This window comes from Monodelphis domestica, chromosome 4 (genome assembly GCF_027887165.1).
Source record: "Monodelphis domestica isolate mMonDom1 chromosome 4, mMonDom1.pri, whole genome shotgun sequence".
Lineage (NCBI taxonomy): Eukaryota > Metazoa > Chordata > Mammalia > Didelphimorphia > Didelphidae > Monodelphis > Monodelphis domestica.
In genome coordinates, this window is record NC_077230.1 from 413800287 (window position 1) to 413820286 (window position 20000).

The 20000-nt window shown below is 41.6% G+C and overlaps 1 protein-coding gene across 1 annotated transcript in view; it reads right to left on the reverse strand.

Moving 5' to 3' along the window:
• Nucleotides 1-20000, reverse strand: part of GABRD (gamma-aminobutyric acid type A receptor subunit delta) — a 42349-nt gene that overhangs the window by 7510 nt on the left and 14839 nt on the right. The window contains exons 3-8 of the mRNA XM_001373379.5: nt 13564-13676; nt 11745-11812; nt 10380-10600; nt 4398-4480; nt 3219-3356; nt 1182-1337 (exon numbers count right to left, since the gene is read on the reverse strand). Coding sequence (XP_001373416.4) covers nt 1182-1337; nt 3219-3356; nt 4398-4480; nt 10380-10600; nt 11745-11812; nt 13564-13676 — 779 coding nt within the window. The remainder of the gene's footprint in view (nt 1-1181; nt 1338-3218; nt 3357-4397; nt 4481-10379; nt 10601-11744; nt 11813-13563; nt 13677-20000) is intronic.

Below are 20000 nucleotides of genomic sequence, written 5' to 3' on the forward strand. Positions count from 1 at the left end.
TTACTGTGCTAAACACTTAAATATCTCATTTAATCCTCAAAGTGACTCTGAGGTAAATGCTGTCATCACCCCCATTTTATAGTTGAGTAAACCAGAGTAGACAGATGTTAAATGACTTGCCTAGGATCACTCAACTAGTGTCTCAAGCTAGATTTGAATTCAGGTCTTCTTGGCTGCAAGTGCAGTCAGGGCTTTATCCTCTATGTCATCTGAGGGGCAGTGTGTCATAGTGGAGAGAGCCCTGGACTTGGAATCAAGAAGACCTGATTTTGAAATTAGGAAGCCCCAACATTTCCTAGTCTGTGCTTGGCTAAGACTCTTGACTATTCAGCCTCAGTTCTCTTTTTTTGTAAAGTAGGGATAATAATAGCAACCCATGGGTGAAGATGAAATGAGATCATGTAAGGGAAGAGTTTTTTCCATTTTCAAGGGTTACATAAATGTAGTTCACAACAATCATTGCTTCATTTATATTTAATAACAGCTACTAATAAAAAGTCAGAAACCACCCAATCTGTCAGTATTCTGGGCAGCTCTTAGAGATTACAAGTTGCAGTGAAGTTACCAAATTTGTCACATGGCTAGTAAGTGTCAGTGGAGACCCCTGAAGTTTAGCCCATGTATTCCAGAAGGTTCCAGGCTGAAGCCTCATCATCAGTCTAGTTCTCTTTTGGTGGTTCCCCTGAAGCAGCCACTTATTGATGTTAGCATTCTGGATTCAGCCTCTTCCCTCCACGTTGCCCCTATCCCTCCCAGACCATTCAGATGTTTGCTGAATGACTTCTGGGTTGACTTCCAATGTTATCATTTTTTCATGGTGAAAAGTGAGTGGCCCCAACCTCCCCAGCCACCCTTGGAAACTCAATGCTGTAATTGACCATCATGATAACCATGGAATCCATTCCTTTTTTCCTCTCTCCCTGGGAGGCATCATGGTATGATGGACAACACATTGGAACTGGAGTCAAAAAGTTCTCGGTTCAAAAACCCTTCTCAGACACTTCCCATCTGGGTGGCTCTAGGTAAACCTCTTCCCTCCTGTCTGCCTCAGTTCCCTCATTGGTAAAAATGAGAGGGTTGCATTGGATGTTTCTAAAGTTCTGTTCAGCTCAGGACCTGTGACCCCCTCTCTTCCCTCTCTCATGCCTTGGACCCCTTCCCTGCATTCACACCCCTATTACCTAGTGACACCCGGGCAGGTACAGCAGACTGACTGATCCAGAAGGAGACCCAGGACATGGCAACCAGAAGGATGGAAGGCATGTAGGACTGAATAATGTAGACACCTCGGTTCCTCCGAAGGTTGAAGTGTAGACTGAGTCTGGGAAATTGCCCTGCTGTAAGACACACATGCACATACATTCATATTGTCTTTTTTATTTTTAAACTTTACCTTCCACCTTAGAATCAATACTGTGCATTGGTTCCAAGGCAGAATAGTGGTCAGAGCTAGGCAATGGGGGTTAAGTGACTTGCCCAGGGTCACACAGCTGAAAAGTGTCTGAGGCCAAATTTGAACCCATGACCTCCTGTCTCTAGATCTGGCTCTCAGTCCACTGGGTACCCAGCTGCCCCTAATCCATCTCTATTATTTTATAGCCTTTAGTCTACACTGATTGTGTAAATGCAAAAAAACAAAACAATAGGTTCTGCTCATCTCTGTTCAGGAGCCCATTTATAAGAGGAGGGCAGCTCTCAGGTGGAACACTTACTAAGGCCCTGGAACATGGAAGAGAGTTCCTGAGAGCCACAGAAAAGAACAAAGGGACGGATGCCCAACCTCTAGTTCCTCCTCTCCACCCCCAGACCATTCTGGTTCACTCTTTTAAACAGTACAGCCCCAGCAGAAAAGACATTGCAACTCTGAGCCCCCACCCCATATCCCTACCCCAAGCCTCAGAAAACTTCATTATTCTTGAAGGATTCAGGAAACAGCAACTCTTATGTTTTAGGAAATAATGAGGTACAAGGGAAAGAGTAAGAGGATGAGAGATGAGTGTTCAGAAGACCTGGGTTTGAATTCTGTCTCTGAAAGAAAATTTATTCCCTTTACTGATCTTAGGCAAGTTATTTCTGCTCTCTTGTCCTCAGTTTCCTCCTCTGTAAAATGGGAACATGGACTCAATGATTTCTAAGGTCCTTTCCCCCTCTAAATTTTTTCTCCTGGAACTTCTAGCCTGCCTTCCTACTTTGGATCTCTACTCTGATACATTCTTGGCTTTCGCTGGCCATTCTCCACTCTTATTCTTGGCTTCCTGGACCCTGATTGCTTGGTCTTCAGAGACTGAACTCCTGAGAATCTGAGAATCACCTCATCTCCTTTCTTCAAGCCTAAATCAATTTCTCTATAGCTTCTTAGATCTGTCTTCTGAAACAAAGCAGAACAAGTCTATTTCTTTTTCCACAGGATGGATCTCTTCATACTGGCAGATGGCTGCCATGTTCCCCCCTAAATTTTCTCTTCTCCACGCTAAGCATTCCCAGCTCCTCCTCAAACAGTCCTTATACTACCTCACCTCAAGCAATGGTGGCTAGAATGTTGAACTTGGAGCCAGGAAGCTCTGGGTACAAATCCCTTCTCTGATATTTGGGGACAATTTCCTCTTTCAAAGCCTTCGCTTCTTCATCTGTCAAATGGCAGGGTTGGAGGACCCCTCTGTGATCCGCTTCAGTTCCACATCTAGGATCCTATGATCCCTTCGCCATCCTAGTCACCCTCCTCTATCAATGTCCTTTCTCCCACCCCAAATCCTCACCTTCAATCTTACAACCTAGACTAAGTATCAATTCCAAGAAAGAAGAAGGGTAAAGGCTAAGCAATTGGGGTTAAGTGACTTGCCCAGGGTCACAGAGCTAGGAAGTGTCTGAGATCACATTTGAACCCAGGACCTCCTATCTCCAGGCTTGGCTCTCTATCCACTGAGCCACCTCGTTGCCCATTATATCAATGTTCTTCTTAAAATGGGGTACCCAGAACTGAACACAACACTGAAGAGTGGGTATATCCAAGGCAGAATGATTGGACCCACTTGCCCTAGGGAGACCCATCTGCACTTTTAGCACCAATGAACCCCAGTATTCCCTTGATGGTATAAAAGAAATAACTAATTTTCACCCTTCTGAAGCCTGACTATGTTCTTATCATCAACTCTTTTGAGCCTTTTTTTTTCTCATGTTGGCCAGGTCCTATTTTGTCTGAACAAGGGAAGTCTTGTTACCAGATTTGAAGTTCATTAGCTCAGTGGTGAACTGGTAGTTGGTGATGGTGAACTGTGCCAGCTGTAGCTTGTCTAAGCCGTGAATTTGCTCCTGATTTTCTGACCAGTAGTACACAATATCCTCTGAAGAATAGCCATCTGCAAAGGAAAACAAACCAAAAGGACAGTGAAGGATAGGCTCCAAAGGAAGCTTCCCAGCCTCTCCCATGCTCTCTTGTCCAGGAGATTCAGAGCTGGGAGACCATTGAGTCTAATCCTCTCTACAGAAAATGACTTTGAGGTACTGAGAGATTAGCACTTCTGAATCTATGATCCTTTGGAGTTCCTTCGGGAAGTACTTTCTAGCTTTAGAAAAGTCAAATCTAGGGGGCAGCTAGGTGGCTCCTCAATGGATTGAGAGACAGACCTAGAGAGGGGAGCTCCTGGGTTCAAATCTAGCCTCAGATACTTCCTAGCTGCGTGACCCTGGGCAAGTCACTTAACCCTCATTCCAACCCTTACTGCTTTTCTGCATTGGAATTGACATACAGTATTGATTCTAAATGGATGTTAAAAGAAAGAAAAGCCAAATCTAGCTGAGCCTTTAATTCATCATCTCAAGTTTGGCCTGTATCTGTCACAGCTATCTGGGCAAGAAGGTCAAGATGGGATTTCAGAACCATAACTAGGACAGGGTGCCTGGGGCTTTGCATCAGGGTGCCTATATCCCAGGAGGCATATTTCCTTCCTTTTCCCCTTCTTATTATCTGGCCCATGACTTTATTCTCTCATTCAGAACTGGAACACAATCAGCAAAGTTTCATTGCTATCAGATGTTCTCCTGGGGCTTAAAACATCCCATTCCTGCACTCCTCTTCCCTGTCTGCCATCTTCCAAGAGTTAGCGGGTTGGGGATCATCAGCGACGCAGGGGCATTTGCTGGAAGATCAAGTGCCCACCTTGCATGATGACAGCTGAGCAGGACGAATCTGTCCTCATGCCCCTCTTTTGAGAGGGGAATGATGGCCCAATTTCCAAACCCTTTTTGGTGAGATTTGTACCCTTATACCAAAAATTGCTTGCTATGGACCTGTCTGTACTTGTAGGGAGGTGTAGGAGGAAATATAGGCTACAGGCTGAGGCTTCCTGCCCCCAAGAAGAGGTTTCGAGCAGGATTCAGGCTGCTCAGCTAGGACTTACAGCTTTCCAGGTCTAGCATACACTCCTGCTCATCCATGGGGTACTTGGAGAGGTCCATGTCACAGGCCACTGTGGAGGTTATTCTGCCCCCAGAAAAAGAAAACCAAGAAGAAGGAAAGAGAACGTTAGAGAGACACACACACACATCCCTTTATTCACCCACAATCTCTTCTCAGAAAAGAACCACTCAGGCCATGTCAGGGAGTAAGAAGCACCCATCAGGTGGCTTCAATACCTAATCACCAGACTGTCGCTGACTTGCTGAACACCTGGGTACCTCACTTGGCACTTTGGTATTGTGGTTGTGAGATGACAAACATCTGGATGAAAATCAAAAATCCAGCCAACTAATGAACCAGGAGGAAGAAACGAGGAAACGAGTCTTATCAGGAAAGGAACCTCATTCAACTTTCAAACATAAACGAGGAAGACGGGAGGGCTGACTATTCAGTATGGCGCCCCAAGGATGCTGGGATGAACAGAACTGGAACCAAAATAGATGTCCGCTGTTTAGGAATGGCCAAGCAGCTAGTGTTATATGATTGATTGAAATAAACAGAACCAAGAGAACAATATACACGAATACAACAATGTTCATAGAAAGAACAAAAAATAACGAAATTGAATGCTTCATAATTATAATAGCCAAACAGAGAGGAAATGAACCCCTTTCCCTTTTTGCAGAGGTGGCACATAACAGGTGTGGAATAATCTTTTTATTATATATGTATGTATACTTATATGTAGTTATATAGTGTCAGGCTCACTGAGAGGTTGGATGAACTTTTTTCTTCAATAACTATTTATTAAGCACCAAAAGTCAGATATTCTGAAAGATCTTCCTAGTGAAGCAAACAGTGTACAGTCTGGAAATGCTACAATTGCCAGTTCTAGAAGAGATTTACAAGTAAAGATCAAGGAATTCCATGAGTTAGGAGCAATTGTACAGGCTGGACCTTGAGGAATTAAGGAGAGCGGCAGTTTCTGTTTATAATGAGTATAAAAAGAAAGATGCCAATGATAGTGATTTAGTGGATGCACTAAGAAAGGATATAAAATCACTAAAGGGAAAAATTGAAAGGCTTGAACAAGGTGATACAAATTTTGGGTTAGCTATGGCTCCCGTGCGAGAATATACAATCCAAAGGGAATATACAAACCAGAGGCCAATGAATGACAGGTGTGGAAAAAGGGGACACCTAATGATAAATTACAGGTGCTAAAATCAAATATTCAGCAATTTTAGAAATAATGGTGGGAACTTTAGGAATAACTATTCCAGAAACAATAATAACAAGAGAAACAATTTCCAAAATAACAATTTTGGAGATTATGGGAATGATAGAAACAATAATCAAACTGAGGCATATGACTTGTTACAATATATCCATAATGGAACGTACTAGCCAAAATAGAAATCCTCCTCAATGAAAAGAATCTCAGAGGGGTGTACATGAACCTTTATTGAGGTTTGCCGGGGGAGAAAGGACTCTGGAATCAGATAGTGAAACATTTGATTTTCCAGACCCAAATATAATTTCACCAGTTATCCCAGTTCACCCTCCCCTAGATAGCACTGAACCACATGTGACTCTGATAGTAGGGAATGCGTTATACGGTTGTCTTCTAGATCCTGGGGCATCAAGATCTGTGCTAATGAATATACCTGATCCAAATTGTAATACTATTGACTCTATTAATAGTCAGAGTATCCAGAACACTTTTGGAAGTCCAAAAGCTTTCACCACAAATGGCATCTGTGGGACCTTGATCCATGGAACATTTGTTCCTGTTAATGCCTAACTCCCCTATAAATGTACTTGGGAGAGATTCATTGTGTAAATTAAGAGCCAATGATAATATGTACTCAGGATGGTGATATTACATTAGAACTACCTGAAGAATCTCTAGATTTGTTCCTAGTACCCTTTTTAGATAATCAGGAGGTGGATAAAACTCTAACCTTTAAAATACATTGTAACATGGTTCTTTGCTTCAAATGATGTAAAAAAAGTTAACGTTGTTAATGTTTGTATTTAACACTAATTTCAGGGTTTCATGTTATGGTCTAGGAACTATAGGTGAAATGCAAAAACTCTTACAGGGGATATAATGTACATAAAGAACTTTCAATGCACCCCATTTCAAGTACTATTAACAACCCCTACAGCAATCAAGAAAGGAGAGAGGACATAGTGGATGAGAGGTCAGAGGACATTATTTTCAAGGACAATGAACTACAACTAGAGATTATTTGCATGGATACTTACAACAATGAGAACTACAAAGACTGGATTATTTCAAGGACACTGAATTCTGCATTTAAATGAAAGGTTTGATTTTTGTACATAAAGTTTTAAAATGGAATGTAATGGTAAGTGTATAATTTATATTGTTATTTTATTATTTTATATTATTTATTATATATTGTGTTATAGGATTTATTAGTCCTGTGCAAAAATAATTATAATAATTATACTTTTATAGAAAAAATTAAAATGAATTAAATGATAAGTAAATGATAAAGTGTTATAAGTGTTGATCAAGATCCACCTCAGGGGGGATATATTAGATGTGTGTGTGTGTGTGTATATATATATATATATATGTGTGTGTGTGTGTGTGTGTGTGTGTATGTGTGTGTGTGTGTGTATAATGCATATATAAGGTAGATATTGGATGTATATAATGACTACATAAGGTAGATATTGGATGTATATAATATGTATAGAAGGTTCTTTTTTATTTTTCTTGTTTATTTTTTGTGTGCATAGTAATTATAAGGTGTATTTGAATCAATATCTTTAAGTTATTATTTCTGTAAAGTATAATAAGAATAGGTTTTACTTATGTAATGTATAGTACAAATTTTGTGATTTCTGTAAATGTAAATATTTCAAATTTTACATATTATTTGAAACTTGCATGTTGCAAGAATTGTTTTGATTTTTTTTTTTACTTTCTCTCTTTACTTCTCCCTGTATATAATATGGAATATAGGATAGTTTTGTTTGAAAGATCCACTGGGGAGACTGGTCTCCCAATGGATCTCAGGAGTGATATGTTAAGAGAGTTTTAATTAATTTCTCCTTTTTTCTATATAAGAGAAAAAGGAGCAATAAGATTTCTTAGTAAGAGACCCCCTGCTGTTCAGGTTGTCAGTTGGTAACCCCCTGCTGTGCAAGTTGGCAGTTGGTGACAGTTAAAAGGGTGTGACCGAGTATGGTTAGTTGCAGGCAGTTGAAAGAGGCTTTTTGAGGAGACCCCTGGGTATGTAAGCTCACTCTCTCTGGTTGGAGACAAAGAAATGGATTTAAGGCCTTAACAGCCTTATTGATTATGGATTAACTTGGGTAGATAGGTAGACAGATCGTGGGTATATTATTAGATAGACAGAGTAGGAGAGCAGGCAAGGGCTTCAGCCTAGCAGAAGACACTGCCCTCAAAGGCAGATAGATTTAGAGGTTTTTAGAGAAAAGTTTAGTCAAGATTGGGATCTTAAGTAGTTATAAGCTATTGTAAGATTTCTCTTTCTCTTTCTTTTTCTATTTCCTATCCATATTTTCCTAATACTAAACTAAGTGTTTTGTGTTTTAAAAGCTGCTCTCCTGACTTTTGTTCAAACTCCTACCCCCAAAATTTAACCCTTCACAACCTCTCTGGATTCTAAGACAGAAGTTTGGAGTTTTAAACAAAGATGAATGTTAAAACACATTTTTTTTTCTAAATGTAATTGGGAAATATCTAATGAAATAAACTTTAAAAATATACAAAAGAATTCTTAGCTTTCTTCAAAGCTAGACTCAGGAGCTATCTCCTACATGAAGCCCTCTTAAATCTCTCTACTATTAATAAAAATTTCACCTACTCACAAAATAGAATCCTTAGACTGTGCATTCATATTGTAGAATTTTCAGTAATTTAATATGAAACTTAAATTTTCATCCCTAAATAAAAATCCAGGAAAATAATACCAAGAATGGTTTACCTAAAATGATTTTGTACTTCAAATACCCTTTACTTTTATTTATCTGCATATATAGTATCCCCCTCTACTCCCCCACAATAAGCCCCATGAAGGTAGGCACCATATTCATTTTGTCCTTGTATTCTCAGCACCAACCACAGTACCTAGCCTATAATATGATGAATTGGACTGAATTAAAAAAAAATTCAAGCCACTTATGAATGTCTAAATAAATAACAGTTAACAATCATATTTCTAGTTTCTTCAAGAGACAAAATGACCAAATGTTTTTGTTTTTGTTTTCATTCACATAGGTGTAGACCAAGTTGAATTCTCAGTTTCCCCATTGGGTTAATGGCTGGGTTTATCTCCCAAGGCCCTTTTTTTCCTTAGGAGGAGAGAAAATACCCTTCAGGGAAGAAGATGCTGATTTCCTTATCAAGCAGAGATTAAAAAGGAACGAGAGTGCTGCTATTTAGTATGCCACACACACAAAGTGCCGTAAAAGCTACCTTTCTAACTAGGCTAGGGCCATTGGCCTCTTCTCCAGGGTGCTGAAATTCAGAGGCTACAAAAAACAATGATTTTAAAAGATTTCTCAATTTAAAATTTTGTCTTATTTGTATTTTGACAGCAACCATGTTCCTTTAGCATCATAAAACAGCTAACCTAAGTACTTAGTTAGCAAGGATAATTAGTTAAAATAAAAGACTAGCAGTTGCCATACTTCCTTTTCCTCTGCTGTATCCCTTCACAGTTGCCTGCCTCTCCAACAAAGACCTCAGAGTATTCTGGAGCTGAGATGTCAAACACATGTTCCTGGGCTACAATTCTGGAGTGTGGCCAGAATCAGATTATACTGTAATTGGGAAATATTTAATAAAATCAATAAAACATGATAGAATATATATAAATGTTAATATGTGGTTTTCTAATATGCTACCAATTTGCGACCCACATGAGATCCTCATATATAATTTAGTGGTTTAATTTCTTTTTTTAAAACTCTTACCCTCTACTTTAGAATCAATACTGTATATTGGTTCCAAGGCCAAAGAGTGGAAAGGGCTAAGCAATGAGGGTTAAGTGACTTGCCCAAGGTCACACAGCTAGGAAGTATCTGAGGCCAGATTTGAAACCAGGACCTCCCATCTCTAGGCCTGGCTCTCAATTCACTGAGCCACCCAGTTGCCCCAAGTGATTTAATTTCTATTTGAGTTGGATACTACTGCCCTAGGATCTTTCTATGCCCTCTGCTGAATATCCAGGCCTCAGGGAGATAATCTACTTGACAATGGAGGGAGTCCTAGGGCAGATCTGATATGACTGGTAATTAGAAGGTGAATGAGTACCTGAAAGACCCCTTTATCCCTCTATAATCAACCAGACCCCATGGCTTTACCAACTTTATCTTGACCATCTGGCAACCCTGTCATGTGTGTACATTCCGTTTTTCCTTTCTTCATTCTTGCTTTTAAAGTTTGGCTGGGAGATTGAAAATCAAATCAACAATACTGTTTCTTTTGAGAAGGATGTGACCATTTACTGCATGATGGCTCCTCTCAGAATCTCCCTGATTCAGAATCTGAGGCTCCCTGGTCATTGTTTCCTGCTTCCTCATACCATCCTGGTGAGTTCTAATCCTTCTGGGTCCTTGTCCTTCTCAAGCATGATCTTCCATTGTGCCCACTGAAATGTCTATTCTTTTATTAACAAACCACCCTTCATATTAGACTGTGATCACCTTTGGAAATTTATAAGCATTTTTAACTTTGTTTCCTGTGCATTTGTAAGCTGGGCAGAGGCTATTTTGTTTCTGTCTCATGTTCCCAACACCTGGGATATAGTAGGTGTTTAATAAATGCTTATTAAATTAAATAATTGAACTGGATTGAATTTGTCTTCATTCCATCTTGTACCATTTGACATGTTGAATTATTAAATTGATTTGAGGGCACTTTCCCTGTTTGACCTGGATTCTACAATTCTGAAGCACATGGGGACAGGGACCTTACCGGATACTGTACAGAATCACCCCATTGGGCTGCAGTCGAATAAGTTTGTTCTCCACTGTTACATCATGGAACCAAGCTGACTTGGCATTCACAATGAAGGTGTCTGGGAGCCAGAGTTTGTCTACAAAGCGGCTGTCTAATCCGAGGGTTTCATTGGTATGATTGTAAGACAATCGGCCATCTCTCCAGCTCTGGTGCAAGAACACTGTCATGGTGTACTCCTGGAGTCAGGGAAGGGAGAGGGGAATCAAAGACTTTTTGATGATCACCCCAACACAACCTCATCTACTTGTGGCTGGAATCCCAGAATCTTGGAGATGGAAGGAACCCCAGAAGACCACCAAATCCAGGCCAAATCTGAATAAGAATACCCTCTCCATCACTCCCAGAAACTGGGCATCCAGCCTCTCTTGGAAGACTTCCAGTAATGAACAACCCACTATTGCCCAAGACAGCTCAGTCTACCATTGTATGCCTCTAACTCAGGAAATCTTTCCTGATGGTAAGTCCAAATTTGCTTCTTTATTATAGCTCCCACCCATTGCTAACAGTTCTGCCTTCTGCAGCTTCTAAGCAGAACTGGTTAATCCCCCTTTCACATGACAACCCTTCTATAGTCCACCCATATCTTTCTTTTTTTTTCCAAAATGTTATCTTCCATCTTAGAATCAATACTGTGTATTAGTTCCAAGGCAGAAAAGCAATAAGGGCTAGGCAATGGAAGTTAAGTGACTTGCCCAGGGTCACACAGGTGGGAAAGTGTCAAGTCAAATTTGAACGCAGGACCTCCCCTCTCTAGGACTGACTTTCAATCCTCTGAGCCACCTAGCTGCCTTCCTCATCAGTAACTTTCTTAAAATATAGTGCCAAGGGGCAGCTGGGTGGCTCAGTGGATAGAGAACCAGGCCTGGATTCAGGAGAGCATAGATTCAAATCTGGTCTCACCATTCCTCACTATGTGACTCTGGGCAAGTCATTTAACCCCACTTACCTAGCCCATACAACTCCTCCTGCCTTAGAAGCAATACTAATCAAGTCCAAGACAGAAGGTAAGGGTTATTTAAAAGATTGTAGTGCTCAGAACCAAGCAAAATGCTTCAAGCATGATCTGACAAAGGCAAAATTGACTAATCCTAGATGGGACCCCTCTCATTGCAGTTTAAGATCCCATTAACTTTCTCTATTGCTTTATTACCCTCTTACATGCATAAGACTTGGAGTCCATTCAGACCCGCAGATATTTTTCAGGTGAATTGCATTTAGTTGTGCCTCCCTGACTTTGCCATCTGAATGTCTGCTGCCTGAAAAGGGCATTCAAGGGGCAGAAAGATAGATTATCTAAGGATGGCGTGGCAGGGTAGTTACCATGTTAGCTTCTGATATGTGATCAATGCTGGCGACCTCAAGGGCGAGTGCCACATTCACAGGAGGACCTGAAAGAAGGGGAAAAGCAATGGAAAAGTTCTTTGTTCTGGGCAGTTCCCAGCCCCCACTGCATCAGAGACAGCCCATCTGTCCCCATCACCAGGGAGTTTAGAGATCCAAGCACAGGTTTCCAAAGAATCCTGCACCAGAGGCAGGAGCCAGCATTGGTCACTGGCCAATAGTGTCCTTGGACTCAATAGAAATAATGCAATTACGTGTATTTCGATAATCAAGGATCTGGGATATTTGGGGGATCGGGGGCCTTCCCATCTCTCATGGATTGAGATTCCAAAACCCCCATGCTTCATATTCATGAGTTATTATGACCCCAAACAATAGCAACAACCTGCCACCTTTGGCCACTCTGGTGATAAGCCTTTTTGCTCTTAGTCAGACTGTTCACTGCACCAAAATCACACAGTCCTATTCTGGACCTGGACTTGAAGTCCCTCCAGCCTGGAAGGGCCTGCCAGAGCTTATACGTATCATGGTGGAATTGGAGAGCAGTGAAGCACATTAAGAAGACCGTTGTCCCAATGAACAATGTATGAAAATGACCAAATAAAATAATGTTAAAAAAAAAGAAGACTGTTGTCTTGGGATTCAGAAGACCTGGGTTAGAATCTTGATTATATTCAGCCTTGAAAAAGATTCAGCCTCTTTTTCCCACTGTTTCCTGGGATAGGCAATATCTAAGCCCATTCTCCAGGGATTGAGGCCGGCTTTGGGGTTGGGTTTCCCCCAGAGGTTATCCCTATATTTCAGAACATCTTCTCATCTGTAAAATGGCATGCCAGGAGGGGGCACCTGAACTCAATGACCTCTCATGTCTCTTCTGACTCTAAATCTATGTACCTATGATGTATTGATTCCTCCAGCTGCTAGTGGATCCTCCCCACCACACACCCCACCAAAATTTACCTTGTATCAATTTTGTATATACCTACCTATGAATATATTATTTGTCCCAGCTAAAGGTTATGCTTCTAGAAAAAGGGACTGTTCTATTTTTGGCCTTGTAAGCCTTAGCTAAGTGGAGCAGTGGATAGGGTTCTGGGCTTGGAATCAGAAAGACTTAATCCAGACTCATACTAGCTGTGTGACCCTGGGCAAGTCATTTAACTCTGCCTCAGTTTTCTCATTTGTAAAATGAGCTGGAAAGGGAAATGGCAAACCACTCCAGGATCTTTTCCAAGAAAACTCTAACATGGACATAACTGAAATGACTGAACAATATGCCTTAGTACCCAGCAGAGTGTCTTAAACCTAGTAGGTGTATAATAAAAGCTCTTTAGGGGATGGTAAGTAGCAGAGTGGATAGAGTGCCAGGCCTGGAGTTGGTAGGATCTGGGTTCAAATATGGCCTCAGTCACTTCTGAGCTGTGTGTCCCTGGGCAAGTCACTTAACCCCAATTACCTAGCCCTTACTGTTCTTCTTCCTTGGAACTGATATTCAGTATCAATTCTAGGAGGAATAGAATTAAATAGAAGGAAAGGGTTTGTTGTTTTTTTTTTTTTTTTAAGAAAGCTCTGGGGCAGGGAACTGTCCATTTCCAAGAGTCCTGAAGTGTCGAGATAGCCTCTTATAGGGTGATCTCTAATTGGGGAATGGCTCAAACCCAGAGCTGACCTCAGTCCCTGAGGAATGAACTACATATGGACCACATATTGTTTACCACGGGGACTGCATATGAGTTTGCTCAGGGCAGAGAATCCTTCCTTCCCTTTCCCAGCCCATCCATGGGTGTCCCTGTATTACCTCCAATTCCAGGTCTGAAATTCCGGGCATAGCCTTCCATCAGATCATCCAGATTGGGGAGCCAAGATATTTCCACATTAGAGCCTATATAATCTCCAATGTCATTCATTGCTCTGGAGAGAGAGAAAAGGAAATTCAAGAATGGGTAGAAGTTACTGCAAAGGACATTATTGGGCGTGTTGGAAGACAGTGCTGGGCTTGCTTTCTTAGCAAAGGATGCAAATGTTCTCACATTCACAGAAAGATTTATGTTTCTTTAAAAATTCACTTCAGGGCGCAGCTGGGTAACTCAGTGGGTTGAGAGCCAGGTCCAGAGATGGGAGGTTCAGAGTTCAAATCTGACCTCAGGTGCTTCCTAACTATGTGACCCTGGGTGAGCCACTTAGCCCCCATTGCCTAGCCACTCTTCTGCCTTAGAACCAATACAATAATATAGCTTCTAAAGCAGGAGATAAGGTGGTCTTTTCTTTAATTTTTTCCTTTTAAACATTATTTTATTTGGTCATTTTCAAACATTCCTTGGAAACAAAGATCATTTTCTTTTCCTCCCCTCCCTCCCACCACCCCTCCCATGGCCGACGCAAGATTCCACTGGGTATCACATGTGTCCTTGATTCGAACCCATTTCCATGTTGTTGGTATTTGCATTAGGGTGTTCATTTAGAGTCTCTAAGGTGTTTTTTTAAAACCCACTTCAATCAAAGTATTCACTTATTCAAGAATCTATTGGGGCTCTCTATTATCTATTCCCACTTCTCCCTCACCCCATCAATTCTAGAAACATTTAAAAAGAATCACAAAATCTCAGAATTGAAATCCCAGCAGTCAGTCCAACTATAACCTCCATCACTCCACCCCACCAAAAAAAAAATAATCACTCTATGGTATTCTTTTTTTTTTTAAACTGTTACCTTCTGTCTTAGAATCAATACAAATATAGATTCAAAGGCAGCAGAGTAGAAAGGGCTAGACAGTGGGGGTGAAGGGACTTGCTCAAGGTCACCCAGCTAAGAAGTATCTGGGGCCAGATTTGAATCCAAGTTCTCCTGACTCCAGACCTGGCACTTTATCCACTGAGTCACCTAGTTGCTGCTCTAATCATATCCCTGATAAGAGATCATCCAGCTTTGTCTTAAAGACCCTCCAGTGAGGGGAGGGAGGGAGGATAAGTCCATTCCACGTTAGTAAAGTTCTAATTCAGGAAATCTTTCCTGAATACAAGCCTAAATTCGTCTCTCTGAAGCTTCCATTCATTGTTACTGGTTCTTTCCCCTGGGGCTGAGCTGAACAAATATAATCCCTTTTCCATGTGACAACCTTTCAGAATCTTGCAGGACAGAAATTCCATCACATGCCCCCTGAGTCTTTTCTTCTCCAGGCTAAACATACCCAGTTTTCTCCTCCCACCCTGCCCCATCCCTCTGGGGGGCCAGTAAGGCACTTGGAAAATAGGAAATAAACCAGAGGGACTGAGACAGCATCTTTACAGCTGCCTTTCCCCCAAATAGTCCCCAACTGGAACACAGTCTCCCAGCTGTAGGTACAAGACAAAAAAAAAATATCCCCGTTCTTTTCATAGATTCAAGGACTCAGAGGGACAAAGCAGGAAAGGTCTTCCAAAATCATCAAGCCAAATCACCTCCATCAGCCAAGGACAGCTCAAAGGACATCTAGTCTAGTCCAATTCTTGCATTTTTTTAAAAAATCTAACATTTATATAGCACTTCTTATGTATCAGGCACTTTGCTAAGCCTTTTACAATTATCATCTCATTTGATCCTCACAACAACCCAGGAAGGTGGATGCTATTATTATTACCCCTGTTTTATCTATCAATCACATCTATCTATCTATCTATCTATCTATCTATCTATCTATCTATCTGTCTGTCTGTCTGTCTGTCTGTCTGTCTGTCTATTCATTCATTTATTAAAACCTTTGCCTTCTGTCTTAGAATCAATACTGTGTATTTATTGGTTCCAAGGTGGAGGAGTGATAAGGGCTAGACAATGAGGGTAAAGTGACTTGCCCAGGGTCACACAGCTAGGAAGGACCACCTTGAATCCAGGACCACCCTTCTCTAGGACTGGCTCTCAATTCACTGAGTCACCCAGCTGCCCTCTTACCCCCATTTTATAGATGAGGAAACTGATACTCAGGGTCAATCATTTGTAAGTGTGCAAGATTCAAGCCTAATGGCTTTCTGCTGTCAAGTCCAGTGGCTTGTCTATGATACCACCAGAATATTGAGGCTCATAAGGTCTCTTGAACTCAGAAAATACTATGATCATTTATGATGAAGAAGAAGGACTTAGAGATCCTCCTCTCCCCCCCCCCCATCATGGTGGAGTACAGAGAAAAGAGTTGGCAGAGGGCTGCTGGTTTAAATGTTCAACTAGCCTAACCAAAGTTGCAGGAAGGGTAATATACAAGCACTTTATGCAAGGAGCTCCTACCCCCCCCCCCAACTGAAAACTAGACTCTTTTACCCCTGTCTCTTCCTGCTCACCAAACTCCCCTACACATACACCCTCTGTCCTCATGGCTCTTCTTTCTGCCTGGGACTGTGATATGGTTTTGCTATTTGGTTCTCTGCCAACTGTGGGCAGAGTGTTGATGGAGAGTTCCCTGGATACACACTCATTGTATGGCCAATGATCCCTTTCTGCCATTCCTCCATCGGCCATTCCATGCCATGGGCATGGCATTTCTCTGGGTTCTTCCCTGACAGGGTCACAGGAAATAACCCACATGGATCTCTGAAGCTGGAAATCAAATACAGAAATCACTCATGCCATGCCCATGACCTTGAAAGTATATACTGGATGCCAGGTTCTGCTTCCCAGTCTTTTCAAAACCCCATGGTTCCATCACTTACCTATGTGGTACCAGAGGACCAAAAGGTCATTTTAGAGCTGGGATAAGCCATCTAGTCCAACCTCTCTTATTTGACAGGTGGGGCAACTGAGGACCAAACAGGTCACATGCCTTGCCAAGCAGAAAGCACCAGAGAGATTTGAGCTCAGATGTAAATAGGATCCTAAATGTAGAATCTCATCATTTCTACTTTTGGGAGGCAGCCAAAGCTCTGGCTCTGGAATCCAGAAAAACTGAGTTCACATCCAACCTCAGACACTTACTAGCTGTGTGATATCAGGCAAGTCATTTAACCTTTGTTTGCCTCAGTTTCCTTATCTGTAAAATGGGGATAATAATTGCACCTTCTTCCCAGAAGGTTGTTGTGAGAATCAAATGAGATAATTGTGAAGTGTTCAGCACAGTTCCTGATACATAGTAAGTACTATGTAAATATTAGCTGCTGCTGCTGCTGCTTCTTCTTCTCCTCCTCCTCCTCCTCTTCTTCTTCTCCTTCTCCTTCTTCTCCTTCTCCTTCTTCTCCTTGTCCTTCTCCTTGTCCTTCTCCTTGTCCTTCTCCTTCTCCTTCTCCTTCTCCTTCTCCTTCTCCTTCTCCTTCTTCTTCTTCTTCTCCTTCTTCTTCTTCTTCTCCTTCTTCTTCTTCTTCTTCTTCTTCTTCTTCTTCTTCTTCTTCTTCTTCTTCTTCTTCTTCTTCTTCTTCTTCTTCTTCTTCTTCTTCTTCTTCTTCTTCTTCTTCTTCTTCTTCTTCTTCTTCTTCTTCTTCTTCTTCTTCTTCTTCTTCTTCTTCTTCTTCTTCTTCTTCTTCTTCTCTTCTTCCTCCTCCTCTTTCCAATATTTCCTTTTCTCTCTTCTGAGATTGTCACCCTGGTGCAGCTCCTCATCACTTCACACTTGGACTATTACAATAGCTGCTAGGTTGCAGGGTGGAGTTGGTTCTGGCTGCTTCAGGTCTCTTCTCACTCCAATACATCCTCCATTCAGCCACCAAAGAGATTTTTTCCCCTAAAGCTCAGATCTGATCATGTCACTCACATACTCCCACTCAATAAACTCTAGTAGATCCCTACTACCTCCCAAATCAAATATATACAATTTTCAGCTTGACTTCAAAACCCTTCATAACTGGACTCCTTTCTATCTTATTCCCTAAATACACGATGGAACAGGGGTCTTCCTACTCTTTCTTTCCCAAGACTCTGTCTCCTGACTGCTCTCCCTACTTATCTCTGCCTCTTGGCTCTTTTCAAGTCAGCTAAAATCCTTCCTTCTAAAGGAAGCCTCTCCCAGTCCCCTTTAAAGCCATTGCCTTCCCTCTGTTGGTTGTCTCCAATTTATCATGTATATATCATTTGCACATAAATGTTTGCATGTTGTCTCCCCCATTACACTGTGAGCTCCTTGATGGCAGGAATTGACTTTTGCCTTTTTTCTTGTTTGCATCTATAAAGGTTGGCACAGTGCCTGAAATATAATAGGTACCTAATAAATGTTTATTGACTTCTTGTCATTGATTTAGAGTTGAAAAGGACAATAGAGGCTATCTAGTCTAACCTCTCATTTTTACAGAAGAAAAAACTAAGTGCTAGACAGGTTACATTACTTGTCCCTGGCCACACAGGTAGCAAACATCAAAGGTGAGATTTGAACCCGGATCCTGTGGTTTTTTCCCCATTGTAGTTCTCTAAAAATAAGAAGGGGAAGTTTGAGGTGGAGGAATGAAAGAAATATGAGATTGTCATGCTTGAATCAGAGATTACAATGAAGATAAGTAGGAGAATGAAGCTGGAATCTCAGCCTTAGTGCTGCCATGTGTCTGTCCTATGGCAGGGGTACCATGGGTCCAAGGGTTGGACCTTGGCTTTGCAGATTCTGAAATTGCATTCAGTGAACATACCCAGGGAGCTCAGGTTACAACAGACTAAGCTGAGGTCACTGGGTCAACCCCTTCATTTTATAGATGAAGAAATTGGATTTTAGAGAGATTGTAGAAATGATTCAAACCCAGACCCGGAGACTTTAATTCCACATTCCTTACACTGTCACCGACCATACTCAAAAGAGACATAAACCAGAATGATAAACCAATTAATTTGTTCACAATGAGAAACAAGATCAACCACAGTCAGTCCGGGGTGATCAAGCAAGGATTAGAATCCAGGTCTCCTTAGCTTTCTCTCTGATTTCTTTCTTCCTACTGGCAATATAGGTAGCAGTGACAGCCCATTTATGGTGAGCTAGAATTAGAATTTGGGGATTATCTCATCATCCTTGTGGTGGAATGCAGGGTGAGTGTGGTAAAAAATGCCAAAGAATTTGGGTTCAAATCCCACCTTTGATGCTTAGTCCCTCTGTGGGTACTACCAGCAAAAAGTGACTTAACTTATCCAGACCTTGGGTTTTTCATCTATAAAATGAGAGAGGTCGATAGGGATGGAAGGGAGAGAGGGAGAAAAAAGGAAAATCTGCATGATTATTTCTTCCAATCCATCCTGCCCAGATTAATCTTTTTTTTAAGTTTATTTATTTAATTAATTAATTTAGAATATTTTTCCATGGTTCCATGATTCATGTTCTTTCCCTCCCCATCCTCCCACCCCCTCCCACAGCCAATGTGCTAAAAACCACTGGGGTTTACATGTGTCATTGATCAAGACCTATTTCCATATTATTGATATTTGCACTAGAGTGATGGTTTAGCATCTACATCCCCAATCATATCCCCACCAGATTAATCTTTTTAAAAACACTCCTTTAGAGGGCAGTTGGGTGACTCAGTGTACTAAGAGACAGGCCAAGAAATGGGAGGTCCTGGGTTCAAATCTTGCCTGAGACACTTCCTAGCTGGGCAACCCTGGGCAAGTCACAAACCCCACTGCCTAGCCCTTAACACTCTTCTGCTTTGGCACCAATACACAGTATTGATTCTAAGGAGGAAGGTAAAAGTTTAGAGAACAAGAACAAAAACACTCCTTTGATTGGGTCACTCCCCTGCTTAAGAAGCTTCAATAGCTTTCTATTGCCTACAAAATACCAGTTCTTTCGATGACTATTCAAGGCCTCTATGATCTGATTTTTCTAACTGAACCCCCCTTTATGAGGCTGAACAAGAAGGGAGGGGAATGGTTTCCTCACTGAAGCAGCAGGTCCTTTTCTGTGTCCTTACTCGCTGGGCCCAATACTTCATTCCCACAAAGCCCACCTCTACCCCTTTGGGGTGGCCCAGACCCATTTTCCGAAGGAGCACTCAGTCGCCACAAAGGCAAGACCAGGAAGCTTGAAAACAGAAATGAAATGATTTAAAATAATCTCTAAAAAAAGCAGACTTTCTGGTATTTGCTAATTCATAAGGTCCCCAAATACTGCCTGAGGAAGCTGCTTTTGTTCCACCCACGGATGTCACTTTTCAAGTAAGAGAGTGGAAGGTCCCAGAACCCACCATTCCAGCTGTGCACAGCTGTGCCGTGGGGTGGACCAGAACAAACAGATGAGGCAGAGTGCAAAGAGTCTGTATCCTAATTAACGGAGATGGAGAGGAAGCGGGAGAGACAAGGGGCTCAGCA